Here is an 18,812-nt window from a genome sequence, read left to right as displayed (position 1 = left end):
TGCATCAACAATGGCTGGTGCACCTGCATCAACAATGGCTGGTGCACCTGCATCAACAATGGCTGGTGCACCGACCACTTCAGCAACAACAATGCCTGGTGCACCTACCACTTCAGCAGCAGTAACAACAATGCCTCGTGCGCCTGCCACTTCAGCAACAACAATGGCTGGTGCACCTGCATCAACAATGGCTGGTGCACCTGCAACAACAATGGCTGGTGCACCTGCATCAACAATGGCTGGTGCACCTGCAACAACAATGGCAGGTGCACCTGCAACAACAATGGCTGGTGCACCTGCTTCAACAATGTCTGGCGCACCTGCTTCAACAATGTCTGGCGCACCTGCAACAACAATGGCTGGTGCACCTGCAACAACAATGGCTGGTGCACCTACAACAACAATGGCTGGTGCACCTGCAACAACAATGGCTGGTGCACCTACAACAACAATGGCTGGTGCACCTTCAACAACAATGGCTGGTGCACCTGCAACAACAACGGCTGGTGCACCTGCAACAACTATGGCTGGTGCACCTGCCTCCACAATGTCTGGTGCACCTGCAACAACAATGGCTGGTGCACCTGCAACGAACAACGGCTGGTGCACCTGCAACAACAATGGCTGGTGCACCTGCAACAACTATGGCTGGTGCACCTGCAACGACAATGGCTGGTGCACCTGCAACAACAATGGCTGGTGCACCGGCACAACTATAGCTGGTGCACCTACATCAACAATGGCTGGTGCACCTGCAACGACTATGGCTGGTGCACCTGCAACGACCATGCCTGTTGCACCTGCAACAACAATGGCTGGTGCACCTGCAACAACAATGTCTGGTGCACCTGCAACTGACCCTGTCACCACCGATAACGCAACGACTGTTGGGGCCACCGTTGGACCAGGAACGACCGGTGCAGCTACCAGCAGACCAGGTGCACCAAGTTCCACGGCACAGAGAACTACAAGACCAGTTACCACACAAATGACCACTACACAAGCTGCTACGCCTGGTGAGTTCGTTCATTATTTATCTGCATTTCACATTTAGTCTACGGATTTAGTCTGTAGATTTTGATGCTGTATTTTTTATGATTTATCAAAAAAAAATCACAAAGAAACAGAACCGTTATACTTTTTGTCAATGTTTTATCACACAGGCAAACCTACGACTATTCTGGCTTTTGAAGTCGTTCTGAATGGAATGAGACCGGGTGCGTTAGACAACCAACAATCGGCCGAATATAGGAACTTAACACGACAGTGCATTGAGGCGGTGAGTTGGTCTCCTCTTACTATACTTTATCTACTTTTAGATTGATTTTCTAATGGACTATATTTGGGAGAGTATCAACGTTTGTTTTTTTTTTCTTCTCTAGTATTAACGTTTGTTTTTTTCTTCTCTAGTATATGCTTATTGGCGATAATATTGAAGATCATGTAGTACATACCTAAATACACAGAGACTGATTCATAGAAATTGCTTGTATCCTTTCTGCAGCTGCAGCCAGTGTTCGAGGCCTTGACTGGCTTCAAAGTCGTTGTGGTCCTGTCATTCCCGTAAGTATACTCGTCCTTATTCCTACTTACAGGTATCAGCTTTAAAATGTGTCATTGTACTGGGTACGTACCAGTATATTAAATTGATGAACAATGTCTTAATGAGTTGCTGTACTGGATCATTTATTTGACAGAAAACAAGCTGATTGGCAAATGTTTATGACAAATTCGTGGTGGATGCTATGGTAACATTTTGTCCCATTTTTTTCTGCAGACCAGGCACAGATCTGACCGTGAAATTTGCCACGATCTTCGAGAGTGACACGGCCGCTCCGACTGAAGAGATCACGGGTGTTGCTCAGAACTGGACGCAAAGTGGAGCCATTGGCAACTACAGGGTGGAGCAGAATTCATTTTCTGCCTCCGCACTCACTTATGAAGGTAAGAACATTTGTTATATCTCTTCACTGGTAGCCGAAGGCAATGGCCTTGGCATGTGTTTCATAGCAGGCTCCTTTGCCGGCTTTTTTTCTCGTCTGGTTATATTTCACTCCATACGATGGCATGGATGAAATATATTGTTTTCCGGATGTTTCTCCGCCTCCTCCTCAACTAGTTTTCTTCTTTTTCCTCCTCCTAATCCTCCTCATCTTCATCTTCTCCTGTCATTTGCTTGAGTAGATTCAACTCCATTTGTAAGCCAAATTTGACCTGAAATTTGACGTTTCGGTAGAGTGACAAAATACCCTCAGACGTTGTTTTTCTACATAGTTTTCATTGATGTCTATTACCAGGAAAATTTGTATTGTACTGGTATGTATTCAATACGCAAGTTGACACTACACATTTCCGCGTTTGTATAGAGATTGTTTCTGATTGATATGAATAACAATGAAATGATATCGATATAAAAAAAAGAATGAAGTTGTATAATGATGTTGTATACCGCACAGACATCAGCAGTCTCGGAGTCTCGGCCCTCTGCCCGTCCGGCTGCGGACCTGACGCCAACTGCAGCGCCACGCAGACCAACGGCGTTTGGGGCGCTCAGTGCGTCTGCGCAGACAACTACTGCAAAAATGGCGGACATTGTGAGGTCATCCCTGACGTTGGACTGAAATGCAGGTAAATGATTTTTTTGTGGTGTGATATCTTCTATTTCTTTTTTGGGGGGTGGAGAGGAACGTTTTGCTAGAATGCTAACAAGATTGAAGATGTACAGCTTCCTTAATCAAACAATTCCATCTGCTATGCGTTTATTATTGCTTAAGGCGCCGATTTCTCCAAACAGTATATGAATTTTCTTTGCAATTATTTTGATTCCCATGGTTGCCATGATAGCTGCTTTCAGTATGTGTGTCAGGGTAGACACACAGATCGCCGATTCTACCATATCGGTGTCTCTATCCTGACACACATAAAGCATACGCCGTCCTTGGTACTGAAAGACATTCCTTCTGTTCTTTCCCGCAGCTGCTTGTCAGACACGCGCGGGTTCTACAGCGGCGCCCGGTGCGAGACGTTCGCGTCACAAACCGCCATTATCGGCGGGGCTGCAGGCGTGGGAGGCGCTCTGATCATCATCATCATGGCGCTGGCATCTTACGTCTGCTACAGCAGGAGGAACACTTCTGGTGCAATGGCAAGGTGCGTACAATTGTCACCACCTTTGAATATTGCCCGTCAAAGACTTGCTTTAGAGTTAGAATTAACGATTTTCTGATGAATTTCATCAAGATTTTACAATCCTGTAGAACATGGTGGCACTATCATCTTTCAAGGTCACTCATTGCAATATTTCCGTATGCATATCCCTCAGTCTGCCTTTGTGCGATAAACAATGGCCTGAATGGTGACCAGACGTCTGTCACCATGGTAACAGGTGCTGTAGCAGACACCCTGTGGCGTTGTGTTTGCAAATTTTGCAAATTTTAGTTTGAGGGGCTGGTCATTATATGTATGAATGTGTTTGAGTTATAATATAAATAGAGCAATAGTTTGTGACGATAGATCATGTGAATGTAATTTGATTATTTTACCTTTCTAGCTACCATTTATGTTGTCAACTTGTCTAATGAACACTTCGTCTTCCTTCAGCAGTGTGAACACCATGGCCTACAGCCGAGCCGACACGTCGTTCTGGAAGAACAACACACGACAGGGGTCCCTCTCCAGTCACCAGGCCAACTACCCCCTGTCAGACATGTCCGCCTTCCACACCTTCACTGACGTGTACAACCCCATCTACGTCAGCGAACCCAACTTCCCCAGCAAGGTAAGGCCACTTTTCCTCTCAGGGTTGTTACAAAGATATAAACTCTACATTTTTTTGTTGTTGAATTACTAGCTATGTAAAAATTGTACTTATAAAGGACATTATTATGCCTTAATTTATCCATAAACATGTATTTCTGGACATTTTTACTTATTGTAATACGTATGTCAATGGTACTTTAGATAACGTACTGATATAATGGTAATCACCTAGTGACCTGTCGTACTAGCAAGTACTAGCAAGGCTATCAAGGAAGATGCCTAGTTGGTGACACTAACTCTTTTGTCGTAGAAGCATAAAACCAGTATCCACATTGCACAAGTCATAAAACGACAATAACAATGTTCAGGATGTAGTATTCAGTCAGAATATTGACAGTTAAGTTACGTGATGAAATAACATCCTGGTTTTTTCTATACTACAGTTCAGGATACCTCGGCCTAATGTTGACTTCCAGGCGTACGATCAACCCAAGAGATGGTCTCAGGTCTCACAGGAATACTTCTAGGTAAATTAGGCTAATTTTCTAATTAAAGTGACTAAATTGGCAATATAAAGTTCACTGGTCCTCCCTGCACATTTTGTATCTTTGAACTTAGCTATTATGGAATATGGTATAATTCGGAATTATTAATTATATTGTTCTTTTGTTTCAGCAAAGTCCATCCGAGAGATGTCCAGTGCTGTACTAGTGTTAGTAATCTGCTACCTGTAAATACTGATGTAAATAAACAGTGATGTTGATACCTGTGTAAGATAAAACAGAAGTACATGTAATATACAAAAATGTCTTGAAGCCTGAATAAGCTGTAGGCTCTGATCTACACACTCTAAACACGGTGCTAAGAATTATCATCAATCAACTTCTAGCGATAATATGTAATTTTGGTATAGTTTGGTGTTGTTTTTAATGCTGTTTCATTATGATGATATGGGTTTCTATTTCTCTTAACTATTATTCATTCGTGTTTGAATAGCGTTACTTTTAAATGTATTCCAAGTCTTCGTTAAAGTCACTTTTTTTTTCAAATAAAGAGTTATTATAATTATTTCTTTGTTTGCATCATGTTTATTACATTAGAAATATGTCTCGGCTCCGTTACCTAACCTATTTTCGTGAGATTCTGTACACAACAGCAGACATATCATATTACATTTCCATGATGTTCAGTCAAGTGGAGCTGTGGTCCATCGGGAATCAGTTATAACTAAAGGGACTGGCCTAAAGATTCATCAATAAATAGATAAAAATCTGGAAGAACATAAGCGTAGCTCTCTTGATACACTCTCTCGGTAGCTCTTTTATCACAATTCTGATGTGCACAAGTCAATATATACATGTACAGGTCTATAATCTTCTATAGCAGGATACCTCTCAATGGATTCAAATAGCAACGTCAAGTCCATATTGACATGTGACAACCACTGCATTGTACATATAGAACAATATTTCAAAAGTAACTAAACACAAAAGTTTCCACATTTGCAAAAGCATATTCCCATCCAAAACTACCTAGTACATAGTCTTTTGTAAGGTAGGTCTCATAAGTTTGTTGTTATACAGCATTGAATGCCATACGTTGTACCTTGTCACAATTGTTGTGCAATAAAGTTTTCCCTCGACGTATATGTATAATATATAATTGTTCAGCGATGAATTTTTCTCTCAGTGCATATTTTTATCACAAATTGCGCCTAACCCTTGTTATATCAACACGCAACAAACCAGGGCTCTTTGCAGGGGTTACTCCAGGTCATATCCACATAACGGTCCCACGCGACCACAGGGAGTTACAAATAAGGTTTGTTTACGTCGCAGACCCTCCCTGGTCCCGCTATGCCAGCCATCTCACAGCACCGTGATCAAGACGTGGTTATCCCGCCCCTGCCACAACATCTCTCCCTCAAACTCCAACAATCCGTACTTTCTCGCTCGTACAAGAACGCCCACCACCTTGTTGGAGATTTTGGTGTACACCTCGAACAACAGGCCAAAATTCACACACATTCTCCCGTCCCTGTCCCGCCAGCCGATAGCGTTTATAACGTCCACGACTTGTAGGACTTCCCCGCTGATGTGCGTGTGCGCTGCCTTGCCTCTTGCCTCTGTCTTAGACCCCTCGACAGGCCTCCCGTACCCCTGGTCTCCTCGGTGGAGCTTCGCTCGGGTCGACGCGCCCTCCCAGTCCGAGAAGGGGTTGATCGTCTGTTGGTGAGCGTGTTCCTCGGTGCGCTGCTGCCAGAGCGCCGAAAGGCCGGCTACACCTCCCCGGGGCTCCTTGCTGACGGGCTTTTCTGCCATAGTGGGGAAAATCTCTCCCTCTACCGCAACAATCTGCGTCGTTCCTTTACTGGGTCGCCAAGCAGTCGCAAAATGTTTGTTGTCGTCCGCAATTGGAGAGGTCAAAGGTCGTGGGATAAAAGGAATGTTCCATTCTGTTGCGGGGGAGGGCATATCGGGTAACGTTATCAGGTGAACAATTTTTTGATCGTACGATTTTATCCCAATTTAGGGACAACGCTGGCTGTACGTCGTATAGAATTTAAGGAGAGAGGTTAAGGTTACCAGTATTAAAAAGTACTGTATCTCATCTGATCAATTTTTAACTTCGCATATAAAAGTTGTAGGATGATGGAATGAAGTGAGAGGAAGATATAGGCGTCGGTCATTGTGGCCGTTGCCATGGCAACGGGTGTCTGATGGTGAAATTGATACATTACAAGGGAACCAACGTTACTAGTTGACATACCATACAAATATGGCAAAAGATTCCATTTTTGGTAATTCAAAACACGTCGCAAAAATCCCCTAGCTACCAGCGTACAAAAACCATCGACACATACCATAATGATTTGTACTTGGACAGCAAATCGGCCTACAAAATCCTTTTTCCAACCCAGAAACGATTAACGGTGATGGATTCATTTACGGACGTCCTGTGAACTTTTGAGACGCTCCCTTCTCCTCAACACGTCTCACCTTTCTCCTTTCACCCGTGCATTGTTGTACGCCGCCCGGCAAAGGTAGAAACAATGCCGACGTACAAGCTGACTTACTTTAACGTCCGCGGTCGTGGGGAGTTGATCAGACTGCTATTTGCTGCAGGTGGAATCCCATATGAAGACGTCAGGATTGAATGGGACAAATGGCCGGAACTCAAGTCAAGTAAGTCTAGCTATAGCTAGTTGTCAGTACCGTACTAGTGCTTGTTCAAGTATTTGCTATTGGGCTATCACTTCTTGGGTTCGTCGATTACCGTTTTTGATCGACTCAAGTATAAAGAATCGTAAGTTTATTACCCTCCATGAAAATGGGGGTACTGTTTTTACTCCGTTTCATGTTTGGTCTGATATCTGAAGATCGGTGAGAAGGAACTGTACGATATTTGGCAGATTGATGGATGGGGCCTTGGAGATTGTGTAGGTTGACTTTGAGCCCCTGGTGATTGACCTTGGTACTGCAGTTTAATTTTTTTATTCTGTTGTTTTCGCGTTATGGACTGTTTGTGCGATATTAAGGTAGCATGTAGTTGTTATTACCATGGTTTAGTGGTTTAAATTTGGGTCCCCTAGCTGTTTGCGTTTGATATTTACAAAATGTTTAATGTTGGACTTTTTGTGTTGAATGTTTGGAAAATCTGGGGGATGGTTTGGTATGATTTTTGGTATGTGGGTAGTTGTTGAGTCTCTTTGTGTTTTGGAGTGCATTAGCAGGTTGTCGCATATTTTTATTGCTTAATTTAAAAGGATTTTCACTTTTTTCACCCCTACTTAATAATAGGATGGTCTGTTTGACCCAAAAGTTGGGACAGAGTGTTTTTGTTTATACCTCCAGCTGCAGGTCAGACCCAGGCAGCCCTATCTATTTTTACCCCTAGACAGTCTGCAGGAAAATAAATCTTGTTTGTCTGGTCTGCAGGTCATTTGCCTGGTCATTGACCTACATGTACAGGCAAGTGTAGCCTGGGTACCATCCCCAGTAGTATATTCGCAAACTCTATAACAGTTATAGAGTTTGCGAATATACTACTGGGGATGGTACCCAGGCTAAGGCAAATGACCTGCTGGCCATCAAAGTAAACAAGACAGTAAACGCCTGCACATGACAGCTTGATAAAATACAAAGTGCCACCACAAATCATTCTGCTGATAAAAACAAAGTTTGACTCATAATATCTCTATTGAAATACACCAAAAGATTACAAAATAACAAGCTATTTCATGGAGGGATGATGTCTACGACTTCTCCTTGTTATCTACTGTGGTCACTCGCCCACGGATACTAGTTTCTTTACGTTCCATGATGTCCACTATAGACAGGTTCGTTCTAGTGATACTACAATATCTTCGGTGAGTCTGCTATGATATGGCGGCCATTACTGTTTCCCAGTCAGACACCGGAAGTGCCAAGCAAATGCGTAATGTTTACCTTGAAGTTCGCATATGGTTCACATATCGCTCTGTTAATTCTTACTCAAGCACGTTCATACATATGGTCACATAAGTCACAATCCTTCCTGCTATAAAATTGCAACATGATGTAACCCAACACTAGTTACCATGGTGACAGACGGTCTGGTTCAGGTCATTGACTATGGAACGGAAGAAGAAGAAACAGACCAAAAACAATATGTTTTCATTTGGTAAACATCAAAAAGCATTGTGTCGCCACAATTCATTTATCAATTCAATAAACCCGATTAATTAATTAATTCATTTATTCATTCATTCATTCGTTCATTCACTCACTCACTCACTCAGTCATGTAAAGTCGTACTCAAATCTCTTATTGCAGAGACACCGATGGGGCAAGTACCTACACTGGAGGTTGACGGTCAGCTCATGATCTGTCAGAGTATGGCGATCGCTCGCTTCGTGGCCAGGGAAGCAGGTAAGTTACAACAAACAAACAAACAAACAAACAAACAAACAAACAAAATCAAACAAAAACGGACAGATAGTTGAAGCGTAGATATATAAACTTACCACGTTGTGTGAGGAAACTCAGCAAAGTATCAGGATGGATGTTGACAGGCCAGAAGTTGTCATGTCAAGTTATCATGGCTGAATTCTCATGCATAACTTTTTGGCAGCTGTTAATGCCAAAGGTCAAAAGGTCTATATAGTTACCTGGTTATCGGATACTGTAGAGATACATCTGCCTGTAGTGTAGCGTACTGATCTTCGAGCTGAGCTCACAGCATTTTACACAAAATTAAAAAAAATTATTAATACGAGACTTTTTCCCTCAAAGAAAAAACTTAAGAAAATAAAAAAAAACTGACTCATAACAACTGGGATTACAGGTTGAAATGTAAAGACAATTTGCTAATTTTGAAGAATTTGTTTACATGTAGCTGTGTCCTGTATCCGATCGTGAATTGCAGGTTTGCTGGGAAAGACGTCCGTAGACCAGGCCCGTGCAGACATGCTGCTAGACGGCGGCATGGATCTGGGTAAACTGTTCACTGAGATGGTCATGGAGAAAGATGCAAGCAAAAAGGTATTCTTCAGCACGGTTTTCATGAACAATTCTGCACGAACCTGTAACCCATCCCCTGTGCTATGCTTGTGCTGTACTTGTGCTGTGCTTGTGCTGTGCTTGTGCTGTGCTTGTGCTGTGCTTGTGCTGTGCTTGTGCTGTGCTTGTGCTATGCATGTGCTGCGTATGTGCTGTGCATGTGCTGTGCATGCGCTGTGCATGTGCTGCGCATGTGCTGTGCATGTGCTGTTCTACTTAGATTTCCTGTTCCAGAAACGTTTTGATTAAAATATGTATATGGTTTTGATTAAAATATATATATTGAAGATAGAATTACTTATTTCCTTTCCTTCCCGGTATGTTCAACTCGACACTGTAAAATTGAGAAACAAACGGCACAGTTTCCTCACCATGCATGCACTGGTGATACCTTTCCTTGTAATTACAGGCGGAAAAGAAGAAAGAGTTCGGTGAAAAGTCTCTGCCTCCATTCCTCGCTCTGTACGAAGGGTTTGCAGGGGGAAATGGATACTTCGTCGGAGACTCGGTATGTTTCAAACCATACTTATTTTTAACATTCAACAAACAACTGTTTACATGGTTAAAATACACAAATATTGCTCGAATTGTTCACATCATTAATTCATTGTTGAAAAAAATGCTTCTTGTCCTGTTAATTAATTATTAATTATTTTCTATTTTATTTTTTCATTACCACAGCTGACCTGGGCTGACATCGCGTTCTTCAATATGATGGACTTCATCACGGCTGAGTACCCTAGCGCTTTAGATGGGTACTGCAACCTCAACAAAGTCGTTGATAACGTCAAGACCAACCCTGGTGTCGCGAAATGGCTAAAGGAACGTCCAGTGACAGACCACTAGTATATTGAGATGGCCATACGAACGCCCTGCACTTCTGCTCTGTCAATATGTATTTACTTGTTGGTAAATTAAAACGGAGTTTAGAACTGTACGGTAAAGATGCAACATTTCTCCAAATAAATGGCTTAAGTGCATCTCTGATACATTTTTTCACGAACGAATCATTTAGATTAGCCAGGAAGCTCTATTATATGTCTATAGCAGAAAGGTACTTGATAAACCATTATACTGTTTTCTAAATATCATAATTCCTCGTGACAGCAAATTCATAAATCGACATGAAAGCCCCTTTAATTGTTTAGTATAAAATATAGATAAACGTAGCGTCGTCATAATCACGTCAAAGTCATAATTTTGTTTGGCGCACACACAAAACTGTCCGAGAAATTTCCTAATTTTCTGTTGTGAAACCTATGGGCGTTACATGTGCAAACATTTTCGTCAAATATTATATGGTCAGGGTGACGAGTTCAACCAGTAGCAAACTGGAAAAAAAAAACATCAATCAGAAGCCTTAGTGAGCTGTTAAACCCCGTTAGACGGCTGAGAATTGGTAAGATAGCGTGGTTAATTTACATGAAGGCGATTCAGCACCAAGGACAAGGAAATGACCCTTGCCCGAAACATTTAGCACTGTATCATACTAATGCAGTTCGTTGCGTCTATTTTCCTGTTTTCTGTTACTAGAATATTCTTCCTCTCACTACCTAGTAACCCTTGGCACATGAAATTTAGAATGTGTAATTTAAGGGAAAAGCGGCAAATTTAGGCATCCTGTCGATATACATGTAATGTTAACTTTTATTATTGTTAGTAATGGAGCCACAGTATCTTTTATGGGATAAGCACAAGGCAAAATAATCTTACTGTAACATCTAATCCCATTCTATCTTTGTCAGTTGAGTTTCCAAAAAGATATGCATAAATGGAGCAAAGCACAGGCAGAGTATATTCATCATTCTCTGCTCTTCTTCTAGAAATTGTCTCTAGCGCTCCCCCACCCCATGCAGACCAATTCGTCTAGAAATGAGAAAAACACGTGGGTTGTAGATTGGTTTTCTGACTCAATAACGTGAGGCTATGATTGTTATGAAAGCTGAAATTGAAAAAAAAAAGAATCCTGTCTCTGCGCACAGCCACTAAATCTACCGAAATACTTGATACAAAAGAAAAACATTTTATATCTCAAATAGGATTCTGAATTGCAGAAAAGACAGACATTGAGCATTTCAAGACTTGTGCAAAATGTATTCTTTCAAAATGTTGATATCATAACATCAAAAGTGCAGTTTTAAGTATCTTACAGACAAGAATCACAACTCTTAAGTACAGGGATACTTTAAAATTTGTCAACCATATTGGCAACGTATTTCTACAATTCTATATTGGAAAATGTGATAATACAACAGGAATAAGAGAAATTTAATATCAATCTAGCATTAATAGTAAGTAACCAACAATAATCTGAAAATGGTCTTCATTTTTGTACAGATATAATGTAATGTTTCTAAGTAAAGTTTCCTTGTGTTTTCACTCGCTACGTAAAACAAATTGAATGTAAATACCCACTCAGTGCCCAATTCAGACTCTTTACATCTGCAATGTGGTATCTTGCAACAAAGGTTTTCAAGATTTCTTTTTTTTCTTTTTTTATATTTCAGGAATGACTCACCCATATAAAACACAGATAAAAATGCACATAAATACAACGTTTCTATGAAACAATATCAATCATATTATTCCAACAGAACTAAATTCCCTACTATTTCATTGAAATTAGAGTAAGTAAATAATACCAGACGCTCAACTAAGGAATTAATCCTCTGGCTCTGCAATATAAGGACTGACTGATGACGTTGTAGCTTCCAGCTGCTTACTATATTTTCCATCATCGTCATTATTGTCATAAAGATGCTCGTAATTCAAACCTTCTGCAGAGTAGTTTTCATAATTTTCTACCGATGGTGTATTCTGGTTTTCACCCGAGGTAACCAAATATCCGCCATGCAAGCCTCCTGCAGAGGTACACTGGCGTGCAGAGTTTACTATCGGTGACGTGGGTGTAATTTGATGTGCAATTGGCTGTCTGGGGTTCGAACCCCCTGCGTCAGTTGCGATGTACGAAATGTTTTCTATCGGTGGCACGATCTGATGTAACCGAATTGAATGGTGATCTGCGTCCTTGTTGCGATCTTTCCGGCGATTACAACACAGATTGTACCTCACTATGAACCGGACGATGAAGGAAATAAAAGCTACAGTCAGGCATTTTTCAACAATAAAAAGAATGATGTATTGGATATTTTCTTCTTGCTTTTTACCCATAGACTTTACAGATGTTAAAGCGCTGGTAGATGTAGGAATTGTTGACATCCTTGCCAAACTATGGTTCTCGTAGGTTCCTTTGCTCCACAATGGGGCCTGTGTGGCGTTGGGTTCCGAACTGTTGATAAGAAAGGTGCCATTTTCTGTGCTCTGTAGCTCGGTTTGGTGGGTCGTTCCACAGTCCGTCAGCTGGGTGGACACAGTGGACAAATGGCGCCCATGCAGCTGACTCGGACTTTTGCAGTCAAAACGTGCGTGTTGATCCATATAATTGCTAAGAAAACAGGCTGAACATGAAGAACAACAGACCTGTCCATCTTTTCCCTTACGGGCTTGTAAACACGCCATCTTGATAATCAGCCAGGAAAGATCACAGTCACAGTGAAAGGGGTTATTGTTGATTCGTATTTGAGTCGCCTGTGGCCATCCCAGCGCGTACTGAGAGAATGATGCAAGTTTGTTCATACTTAGATTAACAGATTTCAGCTTCGGAAGATGCGCAATGACGATGTCGAGTTGTACGTACTTAAGTTGGTTCCCTTGTAGCTCAAGAACGGCCAAAGCTGGCAAAGTCCGCAGAGACATCCAGGACACACTTTCAATAGAATTATAGCCCAGGTCCAGTGTGTACAGGTCTGGCAGTGGCGGCAGGTACGTAACGTTTCTGATGTTGTTGTACGCGATTTCAAACCGCACAGCGTTGGACGGTATATCACTAGGCACCGTGACGAGATGAAGGCTACTACAGTCAACTAACACCTTAGAGGGGGGGATTGACTTCCTAACTTCACATCCATTCGGTAAACAAAAACACCTTGTCCACAAAAATCCCAAAGTAAACAACAAACACCTTGCACTTACTTTCATGTTTAGTTTGTTTTCTTTGGCAAAATACTCAACTTCGGATCGGTGCACCTTGCCTCTACGGTTTTCAGTGTTTGACAACAAAGCCTACAAGCTGATAGATAAATATATCTATCTGTACATTAGGACGGCAATCACCTTGTGGCTTCTTGATCTTCTTGCTTTACAGTAGGGCAGTCCTAAACAGAAATACAATATCATTTTAGTAAAATAGCAATTGTACTTCCCTGTCCCGTATGTTCGCATTGAACAAGAAGCCGTTGTGAGACCGTTGATTTGAATGCCTTCTCTTTTGAAGCAAAGACAATGCCAACGTGGCATTCATCCATACACAAAGAAACGACATACGGGTTTGACATGTGAGTCAGGTAGACACAATCTCTGGACGTGAAGGGCTGCTGGGTTTGTTGATTACAGTACGTGAAACCATGACAGCGCGTCTGCTTCGTAACCCCTCAACTGTGAAGAAAATACATTTTTAACTGGAACTCTTTAGCTCTTGTGTATTTCCAGTCATGTTTGAATTGAAAACCTTATATGGCAAGAATTAATCTCAACTCAATGTATTCCTTTGAGTAAATATGTGTTCTAACAGGCACATTTGCATGCAATTGTGTATTTGTCATAATTTCAAAAAAGGAACGAAATGATTAAGTTGCATGACGGGATGATAGACGTTTCAATGGCAAATCATTAAAATTTGCTTTATGCGGGCAAAAATTGTATTAACTATATGTCTTTATCAGAAAAACCTGCCTCAGTGCTACAACCAGCCTCAGTGCTACAACCAGCCTCAGTGCTTCAACCAGCCTCAGTGCTACAACCCGCCTCAGTGCTACAACCAGCCTCAGTGCTACAACCCGCCTCAGTGCTACAACCAGCCTCAGTGCTACAACCTGCCTCAGTGCTACAACCTGCCTCAGTGCTACAACCCGCCTCTATGCTAAGTACTGAAACGCGCTGAAGGTTGTGAATCTGACATGCAACAAGCTGTCTATGGTTAGACCCGCCTGCAGGAGCAGTGTTATGGGATGAAGGGTTTGCTGTGGGTGGTACCATCTGCCGTACACGTAAGGGAATGAAATGACGATCTTCACCAATGTTGGCATCTTCCCTGTGATTGCTACAAAGGTCACGAATAATCACATACCGTACAAGGAAACAAATCAAAATTAGGCAGATGTTCAGCGGAATAATGATGTTTATGATCATAACTGGACGTTGATGTCCAGGTTTTTTTTCTGTCGTGTTTTCGGTAGTTGATTTAGAGGCGCTGGTCGGTGTAGGTCTTGTTGACACCCTTGCCGAGCTCTTATTCTTGTGGGGCATTTTCTTCAACTTTTGGATGTGTGTGTCGTTGGTTTCTGAACCGTTGATAAAAAAGGTAACATTTTCTGCCCTCTGGAGTTTGGTCTCGGTTTGGTGGGTCGTTCCACAGTCAGTCAGATGGGTGGACACAGTGGACAAATGGCGCCCATGCAGCTGACTCGGACTCTTGTAGTCAAACCGTGCGTGTTTATCCATATAATTGCTAAGAAAACAGGCTGAACATGAAGAACAACAAACATGTCCATCTTTTTCACTACAGGTTCGTAAACACGTCATCTCAATAATCAGCCAGAAAAGATCACAGTCACAGTGAAAGGGGTTATTGTTGATTCCTATCTGAATCACATGTGGCAATCCCAGCGCGTACGCAGAGAATGATGCAAGTTTGTTCATACTTAGATTAACAAATTTAAGTTTCGGGAGATGCGCAATGACGATGTCGAGTTGTACGTACTTCAGTTGGTTCCCTTGTAGCTCAAGAACGGCCAAAGCTGGCAAAGTCCGCAGAGACATCCAAGACACACTTTCAATAGAATTATAGCTCAGGTCCAGTGTGTACAGTTGAGGCAGTGGCGGCAGGTAGGTAACGTTTCTGATGTTGTTGTACGCGATATTAAACCGTTCAGCGTTGGACGGTATATCACTAGGCACCGTGACGAGACCAAGGTGACTGCAGTGAACTAATACCATAGAGACGTGCTTTGGCTTCCTAACTTCACATCCATCCGGTAAACAAAAACATCTTGACCAAAAAAATCCCAAACTAAAGAACAAACACCTTGAACTTACTTTCATGTTTGTTTTGTTGTCTTTGGCAAAATACCCAATTTCGAATCGGTGCACCTTGCCTCTACGGTTGTCAGTGTCTGACAACAAAGCCTACAAGCTAATAAATTAAATATTATTACATCTGTAGCATTTGAACGACAATCACCTTGTCGCTTCTTGATCTACTTGCTTTACAGTCGGACAGTCCTAAACAGAAATACAATATTTTTGATGGGTATCATTTTAGTAAACTAGCAATTGTACCTCCCTGTCCCGGGTCATCGCATTGAACAAGAAGCAATTGTGAGACCGTAGATTCGAATATCTTTTCTTTTGAAGCAAAGACAATGCCAACGTGGCATTCATCCATACACAAAGAAACGGCGTACGGGTTTGACATGTGAGTCAGGTAGACAATCTCTGGACGTGAGAAGTTGATGGGTTTGTTGATTACAGTACGTGAAAACATGACAGCGCGTCTGCTTCGAAACCCCTCAACTGTGAAGAATATACATTTTTACTGGAACTCTTTTGCTCTTGTGTATTTCCAGTTATGTTTGAATTGAAAACCTTACATGGGAAGAATGGATTTCAACTTAATGTATTCCTTTGAGTAAATATGTTTTCTTACAGACACATTTGCATGCAATTGTGTATTTGTCATAATTTCAAAAAAGGAACGAAATGATTAAGTTGTATGACGGGATGATAGATGTTTTGGCAAATCATTGAAATTTGCTTTATGCGGGCAAAAATTGTATTAACTATATGTCTTTATCAGAAAAACCTGCCTCAGTGCTACAATCCACCTCAGTGCTACAACCCACCTCAGTGCTACAACCCACCTCAGTGCTACAACCAGCCTCAGTGCTACAATTAGCTTCAGTGCTACAACCTGCCTCAGTGCTACAACCAGCCTCAGTGCTACAACCAGCCTCAGTGCTACAACCAACCTCAGTGCTACAACCAGCCTCAGTGCTACAACCAGCCTCAGTGCTACAACCAGCTTCAGTGCTGAGTATTGAAACGCGCTGAGGGTTGTGAATCTGACATACAACAAGCTGTCTATGGTTAGAGCCGCCTGCAGAAGCAGTGTTATGGAATAAAGGGTTTGCTGCTGGTGGTACCATCTGCTGTACACGTAAGGGAATGGAATGACGATCTTCACCAATGTTGGCATCTTCCCTGTGATTGCAGCAAAGACCACGTATAACCAGATACCGTACAAGGAAACAAATCAAAATTAGGCAGATGTTCATCAGCGGAATAATGATTTTTGTGATTATAACTGGACGTTGATGCCAATGTTTTTCTGTCGTGTCTATGTATTCGGTAGTTGATTTAGAGGCGCTGGTCGGTGTAGGTTTTGTTGAAATCCTTGCCGAGCCCTTATTCTCGTGGGGCATTTTCTTCAACTTTTGGATTTGCGTATCATTGGTTTCCGAACCGTTGGTAAGAAAGGTAACATTTTCTGCCCTCTGTAGTTTGGTCTCGGCTTGGTGAGTCGTTCCACAGTCCGTCAGCTGGGTGGACACAGCGGACAAATGACGCCCATGAAATTGACGCGGACTGATGCAGTTAAAAAGTCCTTCGGGGGTCATAACAAGAAAACAGGCTGAACACGACGAACAACAGGCCTGTCCGCCTTTCCCCTTACAGGCTTGTAAACACGCCATCTTGGCAATCAGCCAGGAAAGATCACAGTCACAGTGAAAGGGGTTATTGTAGATTACTACTTGGGTCACCTGTGGCAATCCCAGCGCGTACGCAGAGAATGATGCAAGTTTGTTCATACTTAGATTGACAAATTTCAGCTTCAGGAGATGCGCAATGACGATGTCGAGCTTTACGTACTTCAGTTGGTTCCCTTGTAGCTCAAGAATGGCCAAAGCTGGCAAAGTCCGCAGAGACATCCAGGACACACTTTCAATAGAATTATAGCTCATGTCCAGTGTGTACAGTTTGGGCAGTGGCGGCAGGTATGTAACATTTCTGATGTTGTTGAATTTGATTGTAAACCACTCAGCGTTGGGAGGTATATCACTAGGAACCGTCGCGAAATTCAGTTTGGAACAGTCAACGATCACCGTAGAGCTGTACTTTGACTCATCACTAACGCCACATCCATCCGGTAAACAAAAACATCCTGTACACAGAAATCCCACGGTAACGAGCAAAGACCTTGCATTTACTTTCATGTTGTTTCTATTTGTTTGGCAGACTACTATACTATGCCCAATTTTTGGAGCGTCTCTACTCTGTGGCGCTCAGTGTTTGCTAAAAGAAGCCTAAAAGCTAATAAACATTAATATTGGGCCACATTTGCCACCAATGGTTGTGTATCTATACGAGTATAGGCTTACTAACACAGCACATTACCTTATGGATTGTATATGCTCTATACGGTTCTAACCAGGAATACAGTTGCCTACGTATCTAGTTAGTAAAACAATATTTGTACTTTCCTGTCCTATTTCATCGTATTCAACAAGCAGCCGTCGGATGTCTTCTATTTGAAGCAAAGGCAAGAGCATCAGAATACGTGCGTGACGTCTGCCGCATTCATGCATACGCAAGAAGAAACACATGCGGGCTTGACATGTGCGTTAGCTAGCCTGTATTGAATAATCTCTGGACGTGAGGGGCTGATGGGTTTGTTGATTAAAGTCCGTGACAGTGCGTCTGCGAAGAATATACAGAATTTGACTGTAACTCTGTCACTATTGCTTATTCTGGATGAATGTGAAGTCAAAAATGTCCATTAACACGGTGGACTGTATCAGACAGTGACGACATACGTTCTCAACTCTTTTGCAAACGTAAAAGCTGTCGACGCGACGGGTGTTTGCAAAGTAGGTGCACATGTGTTATGCCGAAGGGCGGTGTTATACCGGCTTTACAGATACAGATTAGAGCATATACACACGTTAACCTCAAAGAAAACATCTGCTGTGTATTTCCTAGACCCTATATATGTAAGTGGGTCTTCAAGAACACAGATTTGTTCAGAGGAATACGCTAAACCTATTCTTCACATCTAAGCTTTTTCACATCACATGACTGGAAAAAGAGTTATGCCAAAACATGTATATTATTCACAGACATTGAGACGTTACGAAACAGACGCCTACGCTCAAGGACTTTAATCTGTTTGGCACCCGCGTCAAGACCACGTTGTTATGGACTTTGCTTCAAATAGAAGAGATTCTCATCAACGGTCTCACAACAGCTTCTTGCTCAGTGCAATGAACAGAGACAGTGAGGTACAGTTGCTGTTTTACTAAAACGTACAATTACAATAATATTTTGTTTAAGGCGAATTCATTGTGGCTAATGTGAACAAGTGTTAATGTCGATCAGCTTGTAGGCTTTGTAGGAAAA

At 42.1% G+C, this 18,812-nt stretch overlaps 4 protein-coding genes across 4 annotated transcripts; 2 read left to right on the top strand and 2 right to left on the bottom strand.

Annotated features, from left to right (window-relative positions):
* The first annotated feature begins 187 nt into the window (after positions 1 to 187).
* LOC109478920 (mucin-5AC-like) lies at positions 188 to 5,091 on the top strand. The gene is made up of 9 exons (XM_019780726.1): positions 188 to 1,016; positions 1,164 to 1,279; positions 1,505 to 1,563; positions 1,778 to 1,944; positions 2,457 to 2,628; positions 2,977 to 3,150; positions 3,604 to 3,778; positions 4,203 to 4,286; positions 4,435 to 5,091. Exons 1-8 carry the CDS (start codon positions 188 to 190, stop codon positions 4,284 to 4,286), a joined length of 1,776 nt encoding a protein of 591 aa, XP_019636285.1. The 3' UTR covers positions 4,435 to 5,091.
* A 264-nt stretch (positions 5,092 to 5,355) lies between these two features.
* On the bottom strand, positions 5,356 to 6,124 carry LOC109478936 (actin-binding Rho-activating protein-like). Its single transcript, XM_019780742.1, has one exon. The coding sequence runs from the start codon at positions 6,078 to 6,080 to the stop codon at positions 5,628 to 5,630; it is 453 nt and encodes a 150-aa protein (XP_019636301.1). The 5' UTR covers positions 6,081 to 6,124; the 3' UTR covers positions 5,356 to 5,627.
* A 542-nt stretch (positions 6,125 to 6,666) lies between these two features.
* LOC109478935 (hematopoietic prostaglandin D synthase-like) lies at positions 6,667 to 10,285 on the top strand. The gene is made up of 5 exons (XM_019780741.1): positions 6,667 to 6,944; positions 8,574 to 8,669; positions 9,166 to 9,281; positions 9,709 to 9,807; positions 9,981 to 10,285. Exons 1-5 carry the CDS (start codon positions 6,812 to 6,814, stop codon positions 10,143 to 10,145), a joined length of 609 nt encoding a protein of 202 aa, XP_019636300.1. The 5' UTR covers positions 6,667 to 6,811; the 3' UTR covers positions 10,146 to 10,285.
* Positions 10,286 to 11,849: 1,564 nt separating this feature from the next.
* LOC109478919 lies at positions 11,850 to 17,629 on the bottom strand. Its single transcript, XM_019780725.1, has 3 exons — positions 16,879 to 17,629; positions 14,432 to 15,343; positions 11,850 to 13,285 (listed from the first exon to the last, which is right to left on the bottom strand). The coding sequence occupies exons 1-3, from the start codon at positions 17,627 to 17,629 to the stop codon at positions 11,961 to 11,963; spliced, it is 2,988 nt and encodes a 995-aa protein (XP_019636284.1). The 3' UTR covers positions 11,850 to 11,960.
* Positions 17,630 to 18,812: the final 1,183 nt, after the last annotated feature.

Source organism: Branchiostoma belcheri, unplaced genomic scaffold (genome assembly GCF_001625305.1).
Source record: "Branchiostoma belcheri isolate BF01 breed outbred unplaced genomic scaffold, Haploidv18h27 scaffold46, whole genome shotgun sequence".
NCBI lineage: Eukaryota > Metazoa > Chordata > Leptocardii > Amphioxiformes > Branchiostomatidae > Branchiostoma > Branchiostoma belcheri.
Note: the sequence above shows the minus strand (reverse complement) of the source record. Positions and strands in the feature narration are given on the sequence as shown.

What these genes read in the sequence shown, in the direction of transcription:
- LOC109478936 (XM_019780742.1), bottom strand. Translation starts at nt 6,080, where the DNA reads ATGGCAGAAAAGCCCGTCAGCAAGGAGCCCCGGGGAGGTGTAGCCGGC.
- LOC109478935 (XM_019780741.1), top strand. Translation starts at nt 6,812, where the DNA reads ATGCCGACGTACAAGCTGACTTACTTTAACGTCCGCGGTCGTGGGGAG. An exon ending in ATGGCCGGAACTCAAGTCAA is followed by an intron (nt 6,945 to 8,573) that starts GTAAGTCTAGCT and finishes CTCTTATTGCAG; the next exon opens with AGACACCGATGGGGCAAGTA. An exon ending in AGAAAGATGCAAGCAAAAAG is followed by an intron (nt 9,282 to 9,708) that starts GTATTCTTCAGC and finishes TTGTAATTACAG; the next exon opens with GCGGAAAAGAAGAAAGAGTT.
- LOC109478920 (XM_019780726.1), top strand. Translation starts at nt 188, where the DNA reads ATGGCTGGTGCACCTGCAACAACAATGGCTGGTGCACCTGCATCAACA. An exon ending in GTTGTGGTCCTGTCATTCCC is followed by an intron (nt 1,564 to 1,777) that starts GTAAGTATACTC and finishes TTTTTTCTGCAG; the next exon opens with ACCAGGCACAGATCTGACCG. An exon ending in AACCCAACTTCCCCAGCAAG is followed by an intron (nt 3,779 to 4,202) that starts GTAAGGCCACTT and finishes TCTATACTACAG; the next exon opens with TTCAGGATACCTCGGCCTAA.
- LOC109478919 (XM_019780725.1), bottom strand. Translation starts at nt 17,629, where the DNA reads ATGAAAGTAAATGCAAGGTCTTTGCTCGTTACCGTGGGATTTCTGTGT. An exon ending in TGTTACCTTTCTTACCAACG is followed by an intron (nt 15,344 to 16,878) that starts GTTCGGAAACCA and finishes CTATGGTATTAG; the next exon opens with TTCACTGCAGTCACCTTGGT. An exon ending in CAGGGAAGATGCCAACATTG is followed by an intron (nt 13,286 to 14,431) that starts GTGAAGATCGTC and finishes TTTTGTGGACAA; the next exon opens with GGTGTTTTTGTTTACCGAAT.